At 45.4% G+C, this 22,402-nt stretch overlaps 1 protein-coding gene across 1 annotated transcript in view; it reads left to right on the plus strand.

Moving 5' to 3' along the window:
• The window catches only part of FREM3 (FRAS1 related extracellular matrix 3), an 84,658-nt gene that overhangs the window by 16,092 nt on the left and 46,164 nt on the right, over positions 1–22,402 (plus strand). Inside the window, exon 3 of the mRNA XM_066573695.1 lies at positions 19,124–19,270. Within this exon, the coding sequence (XP_066429792.1) occupies positions 19,124–19,270 (147 nt within the window). The remainder of the gene's footprint in view (positions 1–19,123; positions 19,271–22,402) is intronic.

Genomic DNA, 22,402 nt, shown 5'->3' on the forward strand with positions numbered 1-22,402 from the left:
GAATTAACTCACCTGCAGCGGTCCGCCGGATCTTCTTTCTTTGGCCGGCGGATATGCTCGGCACGTTGGTTGCGTGCCGCGCGATGCGTCCGGCACATCCGCCAGGCCGAAGAAAGAAGATCCGGCCGTGAAGAAGAGAAGAACTGCCCGGTCAGCTGCGGGTAAGTTATTCTTATTTTAGGTCTCCCGGACGGCTTCCATAGGCTTCGATAGCAGCCTGCGGGAGACCCGCACGGAAATTCCATTTTTTTTCATGCTCCATTTTTAAAAAAATCACTTTTATTGACCATCCGCGGGTATTTATCTACCCGCGGGTGGTCAATGCATCCCTGTGGGATGCGGATCCGCATGCGGGTGATCCGCTGCGGATTTTAAATGCTATTTTGCCCGTGGACATGAGGCCTTAGGGGGCCCATAAGGCCTCTCTTCTCCATATAGGAAACCCGGTACTATAAGTAAAGCATTATAGCTCAGGGCCCTGTTCCAAGTTTTGCACCGGGGCCCAGAAGCTTACTGATAGGTGAATTTAGATCGTGACATCACTTAATCATGTCATCACACAATCATGTTATTACACAATAATGTCTTTAATCAATGACATTATCATATAATCACGTCATTACACAGTCACATTCTTCTGTTATATACACAATATTCATATTCACCTTTATTATATAACTTATGCATATTACGCAGCACTTTATATCACTTGATATTGGGTTCTATCATTATACAATCATGTTATCATAGAATGGTAGAGTTGGAAGGGAACTCCAGGGTTATCGGGTCCAACCCCCTGCTCAGTGCAGGATCACTAAATCATCCCAGACAGACATCTGTCCAGCCTTTGTTTGAAGATTTTCATTGAAGAGAACTCTCCACTTTCCATGGCAACTTGTTCCAGTCATTGATCACCCTCAGGCTTTATTCATGCGAGCATATATCAGCCGCATTTTCTTGCCCGGCTGATATACGTGACCATCTGAGGCATTCGTTTACAATGCATTTGTTCACACAGGCAAATTTACGGCATGTAAAAATGTTGCACCATAAAAAGTCGAACATATGTGACCGAAATACGCTGGTGGGTGCCATAGACTCCTATGGGATCTGCAAAAAAAAGAAGAGTGAGGAAGTTTAGCAGCATCCAACACTGCAAAAAGCTTACAGGTGCCTCTATTTAGGCATTTGAAGGTATTCCGAGGATTTATGCAGAGCGAGGGCTTTCCGGGGTGTGACGTATTTTTTCGCTATTTTTGGTGGTGTGAATGGATGAGAAAACGCTAATTAAGCATGGGACTTGATGGTGGAAAAATCGTCCATGCAAATTTACGGTGTGCCCGAGAGAATGTAAAAACGTATATACTCGTGTGAAAAAGCCCTCACTGTCAGAAATTTTTTCTCTAATATCTAATCTGTGTCTATCAAACAATGATGTTTTTAAGCACTGGTGTAACTATAGGGGATGCGGTTGTGTTTTTGTAAAACAGAATCCACAAAAAAAAAAAAACGCTAGTATTAACTCATCTTGAGGCTGTCAGAGTTCATTTTTAGGGGGTCCTTTATTCTGGACTTTGAAACATTTAATTGGAATGGAAACAGGCTGCTTGCATTTCAGAGGTAGTCAACTGATGTCAATGGACATCATGCAGTGTTTAATTTTCCCTATGCTCGCCCTGCAGGGGAACTGGACACTAGTTACCGGGTTCCCCTGTAAATTACAGCTTTTCCCTGGAGTTCCAGTAGCAGGATACCCTGTGGTTCAGCTTTTATTTTCAGTGCACTATTCTAACAAAATGCAATTGTCTGAAGCGGACAACGCATCTTTTAATATATAATGAATGTGAGTTCTAGTGGCTAGAATTATTTTCAAAAAGAAATTTTAAACTATATTCACCAATGTTCAATAATATGGGAAGAAAATTAAACCTATACTACAACTATAATCAAAAAATTATAGATTTAAGAGCACTAAGTCAAGAGACATAATTCTGAACACACTATTAGGGCTCTTTCACACGGGCGTCAGCGTTTTTACGTTCGCCCACCGGCGACGTAAAAAAGTGTAAACGGGCACACAAATCAGCCGTTTGTGCGCGCATTCAGAGGGCCCGGGCCTGGCACATATACGCCGAGCCCAGATTTCTGTCAAGCAGGGTGAGACAGTTTAGCTCTGCTAAACTGCCTTCCCCCTTTACACCCCCTCGCTGGATCTCGGCAAGGGAAGGGGGTGAAATGGGGCAAGAGCTAGTGTGCTAAGCTCCCGCCTCCTCTATGCCCCTTGTCAGCTGTCAGCAATGGGCTGTGGCGGGGTGGGAGCTTAGCAACTAGCTCCACCCCCATCCTGCCTCTCCCATTGCAAACAGCCGGCAAGGGGGCGGAGAGAATGGGGTAGGAGTTGTCTATGCAGCTGCCGATGTATTTCAGCCAGAAAGATAGTTCCAGGACTATCTTTCCTGCCCGGCATAATATGCCACGGGAATATGCCCATCTGAACTAATGCATTGGACTGTACTTAATGTTCAATCCCTGCTTGGTTCAGGTAATCGACTCAATGTTGACTTAGCCTTCCATCCTTCCGTGGTCCGTAAAATAAGTACCCAGCTTGCTGGGGGGTAATAAATAAATTACTTAAAAGTGCTGCAGAATAAGTTGGCGCTATACAAATAACAAGATTTAATGTCTATATTACCATAATTACTGGTAAACTGTGCTGCATATCTCACCATTGCTGTTGTTGCTTCACACCGAACACAAATGTCACATATCAAAGTAATTGTTTTGAAAAGGAATTACATTCCCATAACTCCAATTAATCCATTACACTTGGCTGAAAACTCATTAGTATTTCAAACTGATTCCGTACCCCCATCAAACTGAAGTAAAGTTCTAAGAAGATTATTTCACTGCTGGCCACCCAGCTAAATCTAAACAGCCATAATTAGGCATACATATAATTAGTAGAGAAGTGTCGTTGTGAGTCTGGTGCTCCAAGGTGAAGGTATATTAGCTTCTGCCAGTCATTGTAGATAAAGAAAATTAAAATCCCATGGGAATTCTCCAACAGTTTTTCTCACAGCCCGTTTTATATAGTAGTACAATGATGGTGTCACGTCAGAGACTAGTTATGCATTCCCTGCTCTAGTATCATTGCATAACTAGGTAGTTTTACTGGCTACTATAAGCTTTCCCAAAAATTGTAATAACTGATAAGCTGCTCAATATGAATTTTTCTCTTTAAAGTAAAACGCACACTTTACAGTTGTGGCATGTTTTTGATATTGTGAATAAATAATACTGGCCATCACTATGTACATCACCAGTGAAACAGGTTATCAGTAAAAGGTGACAGCTGTGGCAGAGGATCGCAACCTTCAGTATATGTTCTCAATGGGGTCGGTGCTGCTGCTGCCGGCCCCATTGACCACAGGTGTGACAGCATCCAGGGGTTTCACATCCAAGGAATTCCCTGCTGCAGCTATCACAGCCGCAGCAGGGGATAGCGGACAGCGCTCTTCTTGAGTGGATAAACGCTGTTAGCAGCGTTTTTTTCTGCAGTGACGCCCGTTTAGGTCACGCGTATATTTGTACGCATCAGTAATGCGTTCAAAAATTAGTTCATCAAAACGCCCGTGTGACTGAGCCCTGAGTGTTTTGGGACTACAAAATAAAGCCTTATTGACCACCCTACACTGCCATACATACAACAATACTCCTCAATTCCCTCATCAAGATCATTTATAAAAATGTTAAACAACACTGGGCCTAGGACAGAGCCTTGTGGTACCCCACTGGAGACATTGCAAACCAGAAACCAGCTCCTGTGCAGTAGCTCCCACAGAAGGACTGGCTGAAAACTACAACTGATGCACATGAAAACTGAGAAAGTCCAGCGTTGGGTTAAAAGCTTTCAGTCTTTATTAGATGATCCAGACAGACATGGAGAAACAAAGGACAAGTGCTGTCTTACATGTTTCAGGCAAGCATGTTGCCCTTAATTATTTCTCTGATCAACCTAGTCAGTGGGTCTGTCATAGAAGGAAATTAGATTAGTGTGGCATGTCTTGTTTCTTACAAACCCACGCTGGCTCTGGTTTATTACTCTATTCTCATCCAAGTACTTGCATACATGCTGTTTAATATTTTGATCAAAGATCTCTCCTGGTATAGGAGTCAGGCTCACAGGCCTGAAGTTTCCTGAGTCCACATTTTTCCTTTTCTTGAAGATAGGGACAACATTTGTCCTTCTCCAGTCTTCTGGGACTTTTCCTGTTCTCCAGGAATTTTCACAGATTATGACGAGAGCTTCACCAATTACCTCTGCTGCTTCCTTCAGTACCCTAGAATGTAATTTATCTGGAATTGGGTATTTGAATTCATTTAAGTTAGCTGAATGTTCCCTCACCATCTCTCTGTTTATAGATAGCATGCATTCTTTTATTTTCCCAACAACACAGGGAAGATCAGCTGATATTACATCTACTTTCTGAGAGAAAACAGAAAAAAAAAATAGGAATTTAAAAGTTCGGCCTTCTCAACATCATTTTTAACCTGCAGAAATCCTGTAGCAACTTTGACTTTTCTTTTGCCATACCCCACAAATCCTTTTTTTATTTTTGGCCTCTTGAAGGCCTCAATTCATATCATTTTTAGCTATTCTGGCACTTGCCCTACAATTTCTGCAGACCGCTTTAAGGCCCATTTAGATGGGACCAGTGTCAGGCAAACGATGCCCGACACTCATCCCCACACATACTCACTCTTGTGCCACAGCATGGGAGCTAGTATCGCTGGCTCACAGCGGGGCACCTGGAGGAGATTTCTCTCCTTGTGCTCCGCTGCCCTCTCCATTGACTTAACATAGCTCTCCATTGACTTAACATAGTGGCCATTCAGTACTGAACAGCTGCTATTTACACTGAGCAATCAGCGATCTGCTCATCGTCCATCGTTTATGCAGCATAAACGATGGACGATGAGTTGATTGCTTATCATTCAGTATAAATACCGGCCGTTCAGTATTGAACAGCCGCTATTTTAAGTCAATGGAGAGGGGCAGGGGAGAAGGGGAGGAGAGAAATCTCCTGCAGCCACCCCACCCCCACTGCTGGCCGCTCTGTGAGAGAGCCAGTGCTACTAGTTCCCATGCAATAGCACGGGAGCGAGTGTATGCGGGGACGAATGTTGGGCATCGTTTGCCTAAGATTTGCCCCATCCAAATGGGCCTTCGTATTCTATTTTAGATAAGCCCCTTTTTTCCATTTGATAAACATTTTTTAGGCCTTTTTAGCATGTGTTTAAGTTCTGTGTTCATCCATCCTGGTATCTTGAAATGTTTCCGATTCTTCCTTCTTTTAGGGATTGTCAAAGATTGTGCCCTGAGAATCTCATTTTGCTAAATTTCCTATTCTTCTTGGGCATTTCTGTCTCCTTAAGATCCTCCAGCCATTCGAATATTCCTACCCCCTTTTTCTGAGTCAGGTAAAATCTGCCTATCTGAAATTCACCCTTGAACTCTGAATTCTCTCAGGTCTTCCTCCCTTTATTATCCTAAGCCTCCTAAGGTTCCAGTCACCCTTACTTCCTCAACCATTTCCTCCCTGTTGTTAACAATTAGGTCCAAGATAGCAGATTGCCTGTTTTCTCTTCTATCTTTTGAAAGATAAAGTTGCCAGCAAGAGCGGATAAGAATTTGTTGGATCCATTACTTTTGCCTGAGAGAGATTCCCAACAAATTTCTGAATAGTTAAAATCTCCCATTATCAGTAAGACTTACATTTTTGAGAACTTGGCCATCTGATGTAGGAAGAGTTCATCCATATCTTCTGCTTGCCCAGGTGACCTGTAGTAAATGTCTACAATGGTGTCATTTCTGTTGCTCTCTCCCTGTATTCTTACCCAAACAGTTTCTACAGAGCTACCATGTCTGAAGCTTGAATCTCCGTGGAGATTATTGTTTTCCTAACATACAACACAACACCTCCTCCCCTTTTATTAGGTCTTTTTCTTATAAATAAGTTGTATCCTTAAAGCCTTGTATTCCAATGATGTGTATCATTCCACCATGTTTCTGTGATGCCTATGACATCATATTTCTCTTCCTGTGTTAGGAGCTTCAATTCTCCTTGTTTGTTTCCCATTTTATGTGCATTTGTGTAAAAACATTCTAGTTTGTGATCAGTGTCTCTTGCTCCTCTACTTTCCTTCTGAATTTTTTGCCTTTGTTCTTTCTTTCCAATTATAAAAGCAAGATTATCAATTGGATTCATTCGCTGTATATTTTTGCCTGAACTTTCCTTTCCCATATTGTTTTAGTTTAAAGCTTTCCTGATGAGTGTAGCAAGTCGCCTGGCAAATATATGCTTACCTATCTTTTGTAGGGTGCAACTCATCTCTAAAGGCCCTTTTACATACAACGATTATCACTCAAAATTCATTCAAATAGACGCGGGCATCATGCACTTCTCGTTTGAACGATGGATTTTAGTGCACTTAAAATCCATTGTTCAGCTGCTAAAAGACTGAGCAAATACATTCCATTTGAATGTATTTCACTCATCTTTCAAAAGACTACGTGATGTTCTCCTCACTGCATGTTTACACTAGCCGCGAGGAGAATAATGAAATGTGTTGGCAGCTGTTTGCACAGCTGGGAGTGTGTTTAAACAGGCTGGGCTCTGCAAACAACTCCCGAAGGTCCTTTTACATGCAAATGAAGATGATAAAGTGTTAATGGACATTAACACTTTATGCAAAAAAATCCCTAAATCTTTCAATTGTTTGAAAGATTATCTTTGCTTGTAAAAGGGCCTTAACAAGGAGTTTATCATAAAATTAATTCTCTCCATGGTATAGAAATCCAAATCCTTGTTGACAGCACCATCAGCATAGCCAATTGTTCACCTCCAGAATCCTGTTCCATTTCTTTATTCCATGGCCATCCACTGTGAGAATAAGAAGACTACCTACGCTCCCAGTTCCTTCACTATCCTACCTTGGTGTTCAAAGTCTCTACATATAGGCGCAAGGTCTTTTTTTGCAGTGTCATTTGTCCTTACATGTATTAGTAGGAATGGTTAGTAGTAGTCTGTAGAACTGAAGAGTCTTGACAGCCTACCAGACACATCTTTTATTTGTGCACCTGGAAGACAGCATACCTTTTGTGAGGTTATGTCAGGTCTGCAGACAGCTGTCTCTGTTCCTTTCAGCAGGTAATCCCCCAAAACCACCACTCTCCTTTTCTTCACAACAACACTTTTTCTCCATCCAAGAGGATTCTGAGTGCTTACTAGACTGTTCTTTGTGGGCAAAGTCATCACTCTTCGTAGAATACCAGAGAATATGCAAATTAGCTTCCTATTGCTCCAACATTGCTGCCTTTGGCACTGAGTACACAAGGCATAGATGCCCTGTTAGCCTCACCCACAGCTGCACCCATGCAGCAATTAGGGCAGCTTTTTAGTTTTGGTGTCTTATTCACCGAAAAGGTAGATCAAGAAAAACAATATTGTTCCTCCCATATATATATAAAAAACTGAATTTGCATGCCAGGATCTATAATGAAAATCACAAGGATACTTTAAATTAGAAATTTGGCTGTAACTGTATTTTGGAACCCTTCTAAGGGGAGCCTGAAAATTTTACATTTTTGTAGCATATGTCAAGCTACTAGTTGGGTTATTTACATTGGTTAATATAATAATGGCATTTACAAGGTTCGTGAAAGACAAAATATTAATAGCTATTTTAAAGCGCTATTAATTCCAGGGCATTGTACATGTGAAAAGGGTAGAAGGGTAAAAAGAGAGAGGATACAATAGGTGCTCATGTGGTAATGTAGGGGTAGCAGGGTTACTGCAGGTTGGAGGCTTTTCAGAAAAGTGAGGTTTTCAGGTTTGGAGGAGGCTAGAGAAGAGAGGGATGGGTGATGCACAGGAGAACTCTTGGAGATGGTTGTGTGAGGAGCAAACAATAGAGCAGAGAAGGAGATGTTGTGAGGACCAGAGAAAATGTGTGTGGAGGTATTAGGACAGAAATGTACAGAGGGGACAGTTTATGGACAGTCCTGTATGTCATTGAATCTTAACTGAATTCACTGGGTAGAGGATAACCAATAATGAGGTTGTGAAAGGAGAGAGGCAGTGAAGGAAGGAGAGATGGAATAGATTATCCAGGCAGCAGAGGTAAGGCTGGATAGAAAGAGCACAAGAGTGTTAGAGTCTTTATACACAGCAATTAATCTTTGGAACGAACAAGTGATTTGCAGATAATCGTTTAAATGTTTTGTCATTTTTCTCATAATTCATTTTATCATTTTATCAATATATCATTGCTTATTAAAGGCACATACAGATGGGAAAAAAGTCAGGAACCAACTAGATGTTACGTCTGCTGGGCGCACCTCGCCAAAGCATGGACACACTAGTTCCGAAACCGTAAATACTGCGCAACTGCACAAACGGAACACTAAAGGGACAGTGAACTGCATACTGGACTCACAGACAGACATAACATAAGGACTGACAAACAGCAAAGAACTCACCTTGCATACCCTCACACATAATCAGATGAAATAACTATCATAAGTACAAGGTATTAGTTCATAGATTGGCCAAGTCACTTAAGCCTGCAAGCTCACTTTAAGGGTCCTCGTTGTCTTGCAGTTCCCTACTCTAACAAGACAACATCCACATGACACCTGCCTACAAGAATGGTGATCGTCCTGATAAGGACCGCCCCGCACTGGAACCTAAGGACCTAACTCACCAAGATATGATAAACGATCCACAGCAGGACAGAAAACAGTTCACACCAACACACTAGGGATAGCATGCAACATACCTAATGTCTGACCACTTGCGCAGACCCACAGAACACATCACTATTAGAGATGAGCGAACACCAAAATGTTCGGGTGCTCGTTATTCGGAACGAACTTCCCGCGATGCTCGAGGGTTCGTTTCGAACAACGAACCCCATTGAAGTCAATGGGCGACCAGAGCATTTTTGTATTTCGCCGATGCTCGCTAAGGTTTTCATGTGTGAAAATCTGGGCAATTCAAGAAAGTGATGGGAATGACACAGAAACGGATAGGGCAGGCGAGGGGCTACATGTTGGGCTGCATCTCAAGTTCACAGGTCCCACTATTAAGCCACAATACCGGCAAGAGTGCCCCCCCCCCCCCCTCCCAACAACTTTTAGTTCTGAAAAGCCCTCATTAGCATGGCATACCTTTGCTAAGCACCACACTAGCTACAACAAAGCACAATCACTGCCTGGATGACACTCCGCTGCCACTTCTCCTGGGTTACATGCTGACCAACCGCCCCCCCTCCCCCCCACAGCACACACCAAACTGTCCCTGCGCAGCCTTCAGCTGCCCTCATGCCACACCACCCTCATGTCTATTTAGAAGTGCGTCTGCCATGAGGAGGAACCGCAGGCACACACTGCAGAGGGTTGGCACGGCTAGGCAGCGACCCTCTTTAAAAGGGGCGGGTCGATAGCCCACAATGCTGTACAGAAGCAATGAGAAATAGAATCCTGTGCCACCGCCATCAGGAGCTGCACACGTAGGCATAGCAATGGGGAACCTATGTGCCACACACTATTCATTCTGTCAAGGTGTCTGCATGCCCCAGTTAGACCGGGCTTTTTAATTCATAGACACAGGCAGGTACAACTCCCTATTGTGAAGTCCCTGTGGACCGACAGCATGGGTGGGTGCCAGGAAGCCACCGGCGGTACATAGAAATATCCCATTGCATTGCCCAACACAGCTGAGCTAGTAATGTCGTGCATAATGCAGGTGGGCTTCGGCCCACACTGCATGTCCCAGTCAGACTGGGGTTCTTTACAAGTGGACACATGTATTAAAAACTCCGTGTGCACCTACAGCATGGGTGGCTCCCTGGAACCCACCGGCGGTACACAAAAATATCCCATTGCATTGCCCAACACAGCTGAGGTAATGTCAGCTGTAATGCAGGTGGGCTAAAAATTAATTTGATTACACTGTAGGCGAGGGCCCACAAAAATTGCTGTATCAACAGTACTAATGTACATCCCAAAAATTGGCCATGGCCAGCCAAGAGGGCAGGTGAAACCCATTAATCGCTTTGGTTAATGTGGCTTAAGTGGTAACTAGGCCTGGAGGCAGCCCAGTGTAACGAAAAATTGGTTCAAGTTAAAGTTCCAACGCTTTTAAGCGCATTGAAACTTATAAAAATTGTTCAGAAAAATTATTTGAGTGAGCCTTGTGGCCCTAAGAAAAATTGCCCGTTCAGCGTGATTACGTGAGGTTTCAGGAGGAGGAGGAGGAATATTAGACACAGATTGATGAAGCAGAAATGTCCCCGTTTTGGATGGTGAGAGAGAACGTAGCTTCCATCCGCGGGTGCAGCCTACGTATTGCTTACGTATCGCTGCTGTCCGCTGGTGGAGAACAGAAGTCTGGGGAAATCCAGCCTTTGTTCATCTTGATGAGTGTTAGCCTGTCGGCACTGTCGGTTGACAAGCGGCTACGCTTATCTGTGATGATTCCCCCAGCCGCACTAAACACCCTCTCCGACAAGACGCTAGCCGCAGGACAAGCAAGCACCTCCAGGGCATACAGCGCTAGTTCAGGCCACGTGTCCAGCTTCGACACCCAGTAGTTGTAGGGGGCAGAGGCGTCACCAAGGATGGTCGTGCGATCCGCTACGTACTCCCTCACCATCCTTTTACAGTGCTCCCGCCGACTCAGCCGTGACTGGGGAGCGGTGACACAGTCTTGGTGGGGAGCCATAAAGCTGGCCAGGCCCTTAAAGACTGTTGCACTGCCTGGGATGTACATGCTGCTCGATCTACGCACATCCCCTGCTACCTTGCCCTCGGTACTGCGCCTTCTGCCACTAGCGCTGTCGGCTGGGAATTTTACCATCAGCTTGTCCGCAAGGGTCCTGTGGTATAGCAACACTCTCGAACCCCTTTCCTCTTCGGGAATCAGAGTGGGCAGGTTCTCCTTATACCGTGGATCGAGCAGTGTGTACACCCAGTAATCCGTCGTGGCCAGAATGCGTGCAACGCGAGGGTCACGAGAAAGGCATCCTAACATGAAGTCAGCCATGTGTGCCAGGGTACCTGTACGCAACACATGGCTGTCTTCACTAGGAAGATCACTTTCAGGATCCTCCTCCTCCTCCTCCTCCTCAGGCCATACACGCTGAAAGGATGACAGGCAATCAGCCGGTGTACCGTCAGCAGCGGCCCAAGCTGTCTCTTCCCCCTCCTCCTCATCCTCCTCATGCTCCTCCTCCTCCTCCTGTACGCGCTGAGAAATAGACAGGAGGGTGCCCTGACTATCCAGCGGCATACTGTCTTCCCCCGCCCCCGTTTCCGAGCGCAAAGCAGCTGCCTTTATGGTTTGCAGGAAATTTCTCAAGATGCATAGCAGAGGAATGGTGACGCTAATGATTGTAGCATCGCCGCTCACCACCTGGGTAGACTCCTCAAAATTACCAAGGACATGGCAGATGTCTGCCAACCAGGCCCACTCTTCTGAAAGGAATTGAGGAGGCTGACTCCCACTGCGCCGCCCATGTTGGAGTTGGTATTCGACTATAGCTCTACGTTGTTCATAGAGCCTGGCCAACATGTGGAGCGTAGAGTTCCACCGTGTGGGCACGTCGCACAGCAGTCGGTGCACTGGCAGCTTAAAGTGATGTTGCAGGGTGCGCAGGGTGGCAGCGTCCGTGTGGGACTTGCGAAAATGTGCGCAGAGCCGGCGCGCCTTTACGAGCAGGTCTGACAAGCGTGGGTAGCTTTTCAGAAAGCGCTGAACCACCAAATTAAAGACGTGGGCCAGGCATGGCACGTGCGTGAGGCTGCCGAGCTGCAGAGCCGCCACCAGGTTACGGCCGTTGTCACACACGACCATGCCCGGTTGGAGGCTCAGCGGCGCAAGCCAGCGGTCGGTCTGCTGTGTCAGACCCTGCAGCAGTTCGTGGGCCGTGTGCCTCTTATCGCCTAAGCTGAGTAGTTTCAGCACGGCCTGCTGACGCTTGCCCACCGCTGTGCTGCCACACCGCGCGACACCGACTGCTGGCGACATGCTGCTGCTAACACATCTTGATTGCGAGACAGAGGAGGAGGAGGAGGAGGGTGCTTTAGTGGAGGAAGCATACACCTCCGCAGATACCACCACCGAGCTGGGGCCTGCAATTCTGGGGGTGGGTAGGACATGAGCGGTCCCAGGCTCTGACTCTGTCCCAGCCTCCACTAAATTCACCCAATGTGCCGTCAGGGAGATGTAGTGGCCCTGCCCGCCTGTGCTTGTCCACGTGTCCGTTGTTAAGTGGACCGTGGCAGTAACCGCGTTGGTGAGGGCGCGTACAATGTTGTGGGAGACGTGGTCGTGCAGGGCTGGGACGGCACATCGGGAAAAGTAGTGGCGACTGGGAACTGAGTAGCGCGGGGCCGCCGCCTCCATGATACTTTTGAAGGACTCCGTTTCCACAACCCTATACGGGAGCATCTCAAGGCTGATGAATTTTGCTATGCGGACGGTTAACGTTTGAGCGTGCGGGTGCGTGGCGGCGTACTTGCGCTTGCGCTCCAACAGTTGCTCAAGCGACGGCTGGACGGTGCGCTGAACTACACTGCTGGATGGGGCCGAGGACAGCGGAGGTGAGGGTGTGGGTGCAGGCCAGGAGACGGTAGTGCCTGTGTCCTGAGAGGGGGGTTGCATCTCAGTGGCAGGTTGGGGCACAGGGGGAGAGGCAGGGGTGCAAACCGGAGGCGCTGAACGGCCTTCGTCCCACCTTGCGGGGTGCTTGGCCATCATATGTCTGCGCATGGTGGTGGTGGTGAGGCTGTTGGTGTTGGCTCCCCGGCTGAGCTTTGCGCGACAAAGGTTGCACACCACTGTTCGTCGGTCGTCAGGCGTCTCTGTGAAAAACTGCCAGACCTTAGAGCACCTTGGCCTCTGCAGGGTGGCATGGCGCGAGGGGGCGCTTTGGGAAACACTTGGTGGATTATTCGGTCTGGCCCTGCCTCTACCCCTGGCCACCGCACTGCCTCTTGCAACCTGCCCTGCTGATGCCCTTGACTCCCCCTCTGAAGACCTGTCCTCCTGAGTAAGCGTTGCACACCAGGTGGGGTCAGTCACCTCATCGTCCTGCTGCTCTTCCTCCGAATCCTCTGTGCGCTGCTCCCTCGGACTTACTGCCCTTACTACTACCTCACTGCAAGACAACTGTGTCTGATCGTCATCGTCCTCCTCACCCACAGAAAGTTGTTGAGACAGTTGGCGGAAGTCCCCAGCCTCTTCCCCCGGACCCCGGGAACTTTCGAATGGTTGAGCATCAGTGACGATAAACTCCTCTGGTGGGAGAGGAACCGCTGCTGCCCAATCTAAGCAGGGGCCCGAGAACAGTTCCTGGGAGTGTTCCCGCTCCTGAGCAGGTGTTATTGTAGTGGAGTGAGGAGGCTGGGAGGAAGGAGGAGCAGCAGACAGAGGATTCGGATTGGCAGCAGTGGACGGCGCAGAACTGCGGGTAGACGATAGGTTGCGCGAAGCACTTTCTGCCATCCAGGACAGGACCTGCTCACACTGCTCATTTTCTAATAACCGTTTCCCGCGTGGACCCATTAATTGGGCGATGAATGTGGGGACACCAGAAACGTGCCTCTCTCCTAATCGCGCAGCAGTCGGCTGCGACACACCTGGATCAGGAGCTTGGCCTGTGCCCACACCCTGACTTGGCCCTCCGCGTCCTCGGCCGCGTCCACGTCCTCTAGGCCTACCCCTACCCCTCAGCATGCTGTATTACCAGTGATTTGATTTCACAGGCAGCTAATAAATTGGCGCAAGACTGCAGGCCAAATATAATTTTTTCCCTTTTTTGAAAACGAAAGGCCCCACTGCCTCTAGTGAATGAATAATCTAAGTTTAATAACTGTGCTGTTTTCCTGCTAATGTGTCACAGAATGTGAGGGTAGCAGAGTTATTAACTGTGGCAGAGCAGGTATTTTTTTTCCCAATTAAGGAAAGCAAATGGCGAAGCCAGGAGTAAAACGTAGCTGGGTGCGTATGATTTTTACAGGTTGCACACGCAGCCGACACGTGTCCACCGCCCTTAGGACAGACAGAGGCAGGACAAATAGAATTATTTTCACTTGTTTTACAAGCAAAAGGCAGCACTGCGTATATTCTATGAATAATAACTGTGTTGTGGCCCTGCCTATACAATTCTTTCCCTGCAGTATCAATGGAGGGTGGAATGCTCTGCAGAGGCGATTTTGAGAAGCAAAAAAAAATGCAGCACAGCTAACAGCAGCCTGGACAGTACTGCACACGGATAAATATGGCCCTAGAAAGGACCGTTGAGGTTCTTGAAGGCTACACTCACTCCTAACACTCTCCCTGCCTATGCAGCACTTCTGTCCCTAATGCCGGGTGCAACGCTCTGCAGAGCCGATTTTGAGGGGAAAAAAATGGCACTGCTAACAGCAGCCAACACACAGCTATCAGTGGCCCTAATAAGGACCTTTGGGGGGTCTTGAAGCCTACACTAACTACCAATTCTTTCCCTACAGCAGCTCCGGTACAAACAGCACTGTCCCTCAGCTAACTCACCAGGCATCTGAGCCGAACCGCGGGAGGGGCCGACTTTTATGTTCGGGTGACACCTGATCTTCCCAGCCCCTCACAGCAGGGGGGTGGTATAGGGCTTGAACGTCACAGGGGGAAGTTGTAATGCCTTCCCTGTCTTTCAATTGGCCAAAAAAAGCGCGCTAACGTCTCAGGGAAGGAAGTGAAAGTAACCAGAACACCGCATGGTGTTCGTTACGAATAACGAACATCCCGAACACCCTAATATTCGCACGAATATCAAGCTCGGAAGAACACGTTCGCTCATCTCTAATCACTATTCACACACATATACACTGAACATGCCTGTTCACACCTGATGTCTGGCCACCTGCACAGACACTGAACATGACACCGCTCACACCTATACACACAACACATAACAGGCATGCAAGAAAACAAAACCCTAAGAGTGAAGGGATACCAGCTTCCTTTTGCAGAGAAACTAGTCTATATATGCAACAGACCAATGGAGATTGGCTGGTAGGAAAAGTCCACACCCAGCCAGCACAACTATTCCATACCTGTGAAGGTGTGCTCCTGGAAACCTGTAGAACAGATCCCAGCAGCACAAACCTGACAGTAATGTCAGAAATATTGCATTGTGGTTATACCTATTAGGCCTCATTTACACAAGCGTGGTTTTGGTGCATTATTGGCGTGTGAAAAGATTGTATCTATTAGAAACAATGGTTTCCTAAATAAGCATTCACATGAAGGAATTTTAGACATGCAAAATACTCGCACCTAACAAAAAATAGAACATGTGACTGCAATGCTCGCATCTAAGGTCCGTGCTGTGAGAAAAAATAGGATCTGGCCTTTCTTTGGTGCGTGATTCGTGGAAGTTTCCATAGACTCCTATTGGAGTTGGATACCATGCACCATGCCCCTCTAATCGTGTGGACAGGAAATTTTACAGCTAATGAAGCTCGAGACTTAATAGCTGGAGATCTCCCGTTCACGTGATCTTTAGTGCAGTATAGCCGTGATCTTTTCGTGCGCCTATACTGCGCTAAAACAGCGCTCGTCTTAACGAGCCCTTAGACTGTGCTTCTGGAACCTATATTCTATGGATTTTCAGGAGCACACATTCACAGGTGTGGGATAATTGTGCTGGCTGGGTGTGGAGTTTATCCAGCCAGGCAATCACCTCTGGTCTGTTGCACATAAATACCAGCTTCTCTGATTAGAGAATGCTGGTCATTTTACTCAGTTTGTGTTATTCCCACTCAGAGCTGGTGTTGGCATGCTTGTCTGATGTGTCTTCCCTGAGGACGGTCTGGACCCCTGTTGTCCCCATCTGCATCTTTTCTTGGTCCCCTCTCCCTTCCTCTTAGACAGGAGCTGCCTCCAGATCTCTGATGTCACGTATGGTCAGATGGGCGATTCCTGGCCAGGTACCCTTTATGTCAGTACAGTGGCTGACTCTCTTTCCCCTTGGTGTGAGGACACTTGGACTAGATATAGTTTACTAGCTTTATGCATGTGAGTTTTGAGTGGGGTTACTATTCTGTATGGTATGCATTACCTGGTGTGTTGGTGTGAACAGTGATGTGTTCATTGGGTCTGTACAGGGGGCCAGACATGTGGTGTATGAACAGTGCAATGCCTTGTGTTTTGTGCATCTCTCCAGGTTGCTAATCAGGAATAGCAAGTTGCCAGATGAAGACAGTGGGGCCATCATTATGGCGCCTACCCCGCTTTTAGGCAGAGGTGCCCCACTTCCCCTGCTTAGTAAAAGACAGATTTACTTCCATCCTTGCCTGGAGTGGTGTAAATGGTCCTTGCAAATACTATGTGAGTGTGTTTGCGGTTTAATTAGGACACCATCTTGCGTCCATGCTGAGGCACGGTGCTTTAGTGCCCAGCGCGGACGTAATAATACCCATGATACACACTAACCTACATCTGCAATCTTAAAAGGTGCCCAATCTTAAAGGGGTTGTCCCGCGGCGAAAGCGAATTTTTTTTTTTTCCACTTACCCCCGCATTCTGCCCTGTTAAAAAGAAAGCATAGGTTAGTTTTTAAAAATGGCATTGCGCTTACCTACATCAGCGTTCTGCAGCTTCTTCTATTCTTCTTTTAAAGATGGTGCCACTGGTCTTCTCCCACGGTGCACCGCGGGTCTTCTTCCATGGTGCACCGTGGATTTTCTTCTCCTTCCTTGCGTTCCGTTGCCGATTCCAGCCTCCTGATTGGCTGGAATCGGCACACGTGACGGGGTGGAGCTACGATGACGACGCGGTGACCAGCTCTCTGGCACGAGCGGCCCCATTCACCAGCCAGAAGACCGAACTGCACAAGCGCGTCTAAAAACGCCAGAAGACATCGAAATTAGACACACCATGGCGACGGGGACGCTAGCAACGGAGCAGGTAAGTGAATAACTTCTGTATGGCTCATATTTAATGCACGATGTACATTACAAAGTGCATTAATATGGCCATACAGAAGTGTATAACCCCACTTGCTGCCGCGGGACAACCCCTTTAAACTTAATATTTCACATTAATAAAGGGACATGTCCACAATTTTCTACTCACTCTTTATTCAGAAGACTATGAGTAGTGAGTCACTTAGAACTGAAGACCATGCAACACCCCTGTTGACTGGAACCTCTCGATGGAGTATCTACAGCTAATCTTTAGTTGTATACCTGTCAACTACCTTAAGACGTCTTCTAAACCTGCAAGACCCTGCTTGCTGCATGTTTAATTTATCATTCTGATGAAATCTGGTAGAGCAACAAAAAGTAAAAAACATATTGAGTTGTGACAAGGCTTCTATCAAAGATCCTGTTTTCAGTCCTATTAAAAAACAATACATCACTGAAGAGGTAAGTTATCATCCGTCAGTCCTAATATGGGTGGCCTCAGGTCATATAATTTATATATACACTATAAACTCCAGAAGAGTAATGTAAAGTCCCTTTTATGTAGCACAATTATTGCGCAAATCGCTTGTCAGATCGAGTTGTTTACACGATAATTGGTCAGTGTGAACTGATCAGATCTTTCGTGCAAAACAAAAAATCATAGTAACATAGTATGTAAGGCTGAATGAAGACAATGTCCATCTAGTCCAGCCTGTTAGCCTCCTGTGTTGATCCAGAGGAAGGCAAAAAACCCCAAGGGCAGAAGCCAATTTAGCCCTTTTGGGGGAAAAATTCCTTCCCAACTCCCTAATGGCAATCAGACTGTTCCCTGGATCAACCCCTAATAGTTCCTACCTGCCTGTATACCTGGATTGACCATTAACCTAAGACTTGTATCCTATAATGTCCTTCCTCTCCAGAAAGACATCAAGTCCCCTTTTATAATGGTTGGTCTGCCGCTGTATCGTTCAGTTTAAACAGGCTGTCATTCATCTATGAACAATTACCTGTTTACTGTGAATGCAGATGTGCAGACCCGCTCCGCCCTGTCTCCATTCACTGAGTGATGATCCTTGGTGTAAAAGCACCGAAGTAATCATCACTGGGACGGCTCATCCTGTGCAAAAGAGGCTTAAGGAAAGGCATCTTCTTTATGGGTTGAATGATTCATAAATAGTTCTATCTTACTCAATGAGGGATCTCAAATATGTGTGTTGGCATTAGGCTGGTTTCACATCTGCATTGAAACCTCCGGTTGTAGCTTCCATCGCAGATCCAGCTCGAAATACTGGAAGAAATAGCACTGCGTGCAACTCTTTTCCTTCTGTGTAAAAGTTGAGCAGCTGAGCGGAATCCGTATGGACCCCATTATAGTCAATGGGGTCCATTCGGCACTGTTCGGTTATTGACCTAATAGGATTTGTAAATAAAAATATCCATTATATATTTGCTAGAAACTCAAGCTAGCCTATTTAAAGAATCATCATTGGTTTAACTTCCCAAATGCTAAATTACTAAATTCTTGTCATTTTGGACATGATCAAGACAAACTTTCTGATATTGGTAAAATGGGGCAAATAGCAGAAAAAAATTGTACCTCTCCAGTGTATCCAAAAAAGAAGACATGTTTCTGCCTACATATGAAGTAGATTTAGTGACAATGTAGCAATGTAACACAATGGAATTTAAGCAGTTTTTGTTTTTAATCTGTTAAAATAGTTTTAAAGATTTGACGGAATTGAAGGTGAATGGCATTCTGTATCTTGCTATACATTGCAGGCTGCAGAAGCCAAACACATCCAAATTTTTTAAAAAAACCACTTGCAATTTTTTTTTCATTACATAATTGAAGTAATGCAATTAGAAAACATGTGATCAAAGGTGTGCATGAGGAAACCTGGATGAAAATTCCTGTGCGAGAACATGGTAGTTCAGACAATGACGTGATAAATAATACATTTGTTCTTAACACTAGCTTTTTCCCAATAGTGAATCTAATATAAAGTTTTCTAATCCATCTGTTTTTACATACATCTAAATTCTCTTCTAACTGTTTTCCTCCCAACTATTGATGATCTGTTCATCAGCTTTTTTCCTTTCCTGTCATTATAGGTGGCAATAAACTAAGTAATCAGCTATTCCGTCTTAATTGGGCCTGGATATCACTGGAGAGAAACCAATATACTATAGATGAAGATTCAAAGTTCTTAGACGTGACGCTAAAGCGCAGAGGATATCTTGGAGAAACATCATTTGTCAGTAAGTATCTATATGAATTTGGCTTTGCGCATACTGAAGTCATGTATGAAAAGTCTCCAAGATAAGGGGGCTCTGTTACCCATAGCAACTTGGTTGGTTGCTATGTGAAACACAACTTTTTCTCTGATTCTTTTTTGATAGAAGAGGGCCACCTTGCTTTAGTGAGGACACCACAATCACACAGGGAAGTTTTGTGATGTGTTTTTTCTTTTTAATAATGGAAAGATTTGTAGTGTTTAAAGGCTATAGACACCACCGGGGACAGGACAGGTCATCAACAGAGGGGTCTACCACTCAGATCCCCAACGATCAACTGATGACCAACATTGCTGTCACTATAGTAAGGAAGCACATTGCACTGACCATAGTGCGGTGGACTTGGCGGGTATTTTAGGCACAGCTCCCATTGAATTCAATGCACTATGGTCAGCGTAGTGTGCTTTCCATAGAGACAACGGTACCAGTAATTAGCTGATTGGCAAGGATCTAAGCAGCAGACCCTGGCTGATTGTCCATAGAAAAAATAATAAAAGTCTTGGAAAACCTCTTAAAATGCATGTATTTGGGGCTGACAATTATTTTTGTAAAAGGGTTTAATTAAAAATGTTGCACCATTTGTCTTCTGCCATATATCAGTCTCTACAGACACTGCTGTCCAGTGTCACATTAAGATGGGACGACAGTCGTCTAAACAACTGCACAAGTGTTGATTTCACCGCTAAGGTCATTAGCGCTCACGCCGAGCTTTTAGACAGGCAGGGAACACCGCTGGATCGGAAGCTTCTGGCTAGAAGGTGAAGCGCTGAGCGAGGAGCCAGTGATCCAGTGATGTTTTTTATGCTGATTGAAAGTCAGTGATAACGAAAAGTAAACAAATCAATTCAAATAGAGCACCTGCAGCACAAACAGAATACCCTTGCTTAAGGGGAGGTTCTCACTGCACAGCCACTTCAGGGAGATGGATTCTAATCCTCCACTTGTCACAGCACGAAATCCGATACGAATGGCAGCAGACACACTTAGGTGCAGTAAAACAGGTTCTTTCTCTTTATTCCATCCTCAGTAAAATACATGCAACGTTTCGGCCGTTACAAACAGCCATGCTTGACAAAGGCTGTTTGTAACGGCCGAAACGTCGCGTGTATTTTACTGAGGATGGAATAAAGAGAAAGAACCTGTTTTACTGCACCTAAGTGTGTCTGCTGCCATTCGTATAGGATTTCGTGCTGTGAAAAGTGAACAAATAGTAAACAATTTTTTCGCATTTACATGGGATTATTGTCACTCATTTTCATTTGTTTTGAGCGATTTTGAGCAAATTGTCCCGTGTAAAGGCCCATTAAGACATAAACAGAATCGCTTGTTTGCCTTGAAAGTGTTGTACATTCATAAAGGGTTTTGTGAGTACAACCTACTCATTAAAATACTAACAACCAACTGTCCGTGAGTGAGTGTGTGAGTTACATGAGATGATGTCGCCATCATGTGATCAGTCACTTAGGGTGCCTACTCACTAGCGTTTTTTTTCCGCTGCGATGCGTTTTTTTTTCCCAATTGTCAATGGGACTTTAAAATGTTAAAAACGCAATGCACAGCACCAAAACACAAGTTGCGTTGCGTTTTTAACATTAGAAAGTCCCAATAACAATTGGGAAAAAAACGCTGCGAATTTGCAGCAGAAAAAAAACGCTAGTGGGTAGGCACCCTTAGATGGAGACAAAACACTTGGGTTAACCTAACTACTCCCCTCTGTCTCACATTGCCAAAGTTAAACTTTCACTAGCTTTTGAGAACTTGTAAAGTGCAACTAAAGTGTTATACTGTATAATCTCCGGTGTCAAGCTCTTAGCCCTTTACATGTAATTCTTCCAGCTAATTCACAGTAAGTTAATACTGCTGGAATCTTCTTAGACCATTTACAGCTTATCTACCTAATCACTCTAAGTGTACGTTCACACGGTGTATTTGGTCACGTAGTCTGTGCCAAGATATGCTTACAATATGAATCCTATTGATTTGTAATAGGAAACCATATATAAAAATTTGCATTGCACAAAAAAAGAAAAAAGTTTGTTACCGTGTTAGGCCTTAGTCAGACGGGCGTTTTTTTGCGCGATTTGCGCATGCGCATGCGTCCGGCGATTTTATAAAACCATTGCTTTGCAATGGTATCGGACACATGAGCGCTTTTTATGCGCTCGTCCGATAAATTATAGAACAGAAATCGCAGATCGCACCTATCTGCGATTCCTGTTCTCTTCTCTATATGCGCTCAATGGGGCCGGCGGCAGCAGCGCCGACCCCATTGAGAACATATAGAAGACAAATCATTCTTCTCTGCCACAGCTGCCGGGAGCAGGTGAGTATGTATATATTTTTTATTTTAACACTTTTCTGGATGAATTGCAGGGAAGGGCTTATATATTTAAGCCCTTCCCGACAATTCATCCCACACTCGCCCGCAGCGCATTGCTTTCAATGGAGCCGCTGTATTGCCGGCTCCATTGAATGCAATGCGCTGGACAGCTCCGGCCCGTTTCTAATGAAACTCGGCTAGGAGCAGATTTTCGGGCGATTTGCGGATGCGCATCCGTCATGCGATCCGCAAATCGCGCGAAAAAACGCCCGTCTGACTAAGGCCTAAGCCAGTAGAACAATCACAATCACAAGAAAAGAAATGACATGTCTAACTGCGGATTTTGATGCGGCATTGCATGTAGATTTTAAGCCATTTTCAATTACGCATCAAAATCTGCAGGTAGCCTGTGAATTTTGTTGCAGAATTTACCACGGCTTGCGGTGCGTTGTACAGCCTATTCCATCTTATGTGAAAGGTCCCTGATATCCGCATTAATGTGCATCAGTGTATTCTTAAACTTGAGGCGATGCACCACTAGATTAATATGAAACCCTTGTGATCAATAAAAAATTAGTATGACTTCCTAATATAATCCAGGAACATGATCTCCAGTTTCACTAAATTGTCAGTGCGTTTGCATCAACAGCCCACTGAGATACTGCCGCTATTACGAGACCAGGATAATAACACAATCCTAACTTCTAGGAACACCTTATATAAATCCCCTCAACTTGCTGTACTAGTCTACTGGTCAACCACACAGAAGGTTCTAG

This window comes from Eleutherodactylus coqui, chromosome 7, assembly GCF_035609145.1.
Source record: "Eleutherodactylus coqui strain aEleCoq1 chromosome 7, aEleCoq1.hap1, whole genome shotgun sequence".
In the NCBI taxonomy this organism is placed as follows: Eukaryota; Metazoa; Chordata; class Amphibia; order Anura; family Eleutherodactylidae; genus Eleutherodactylus; species Eleutherodactylus coqui.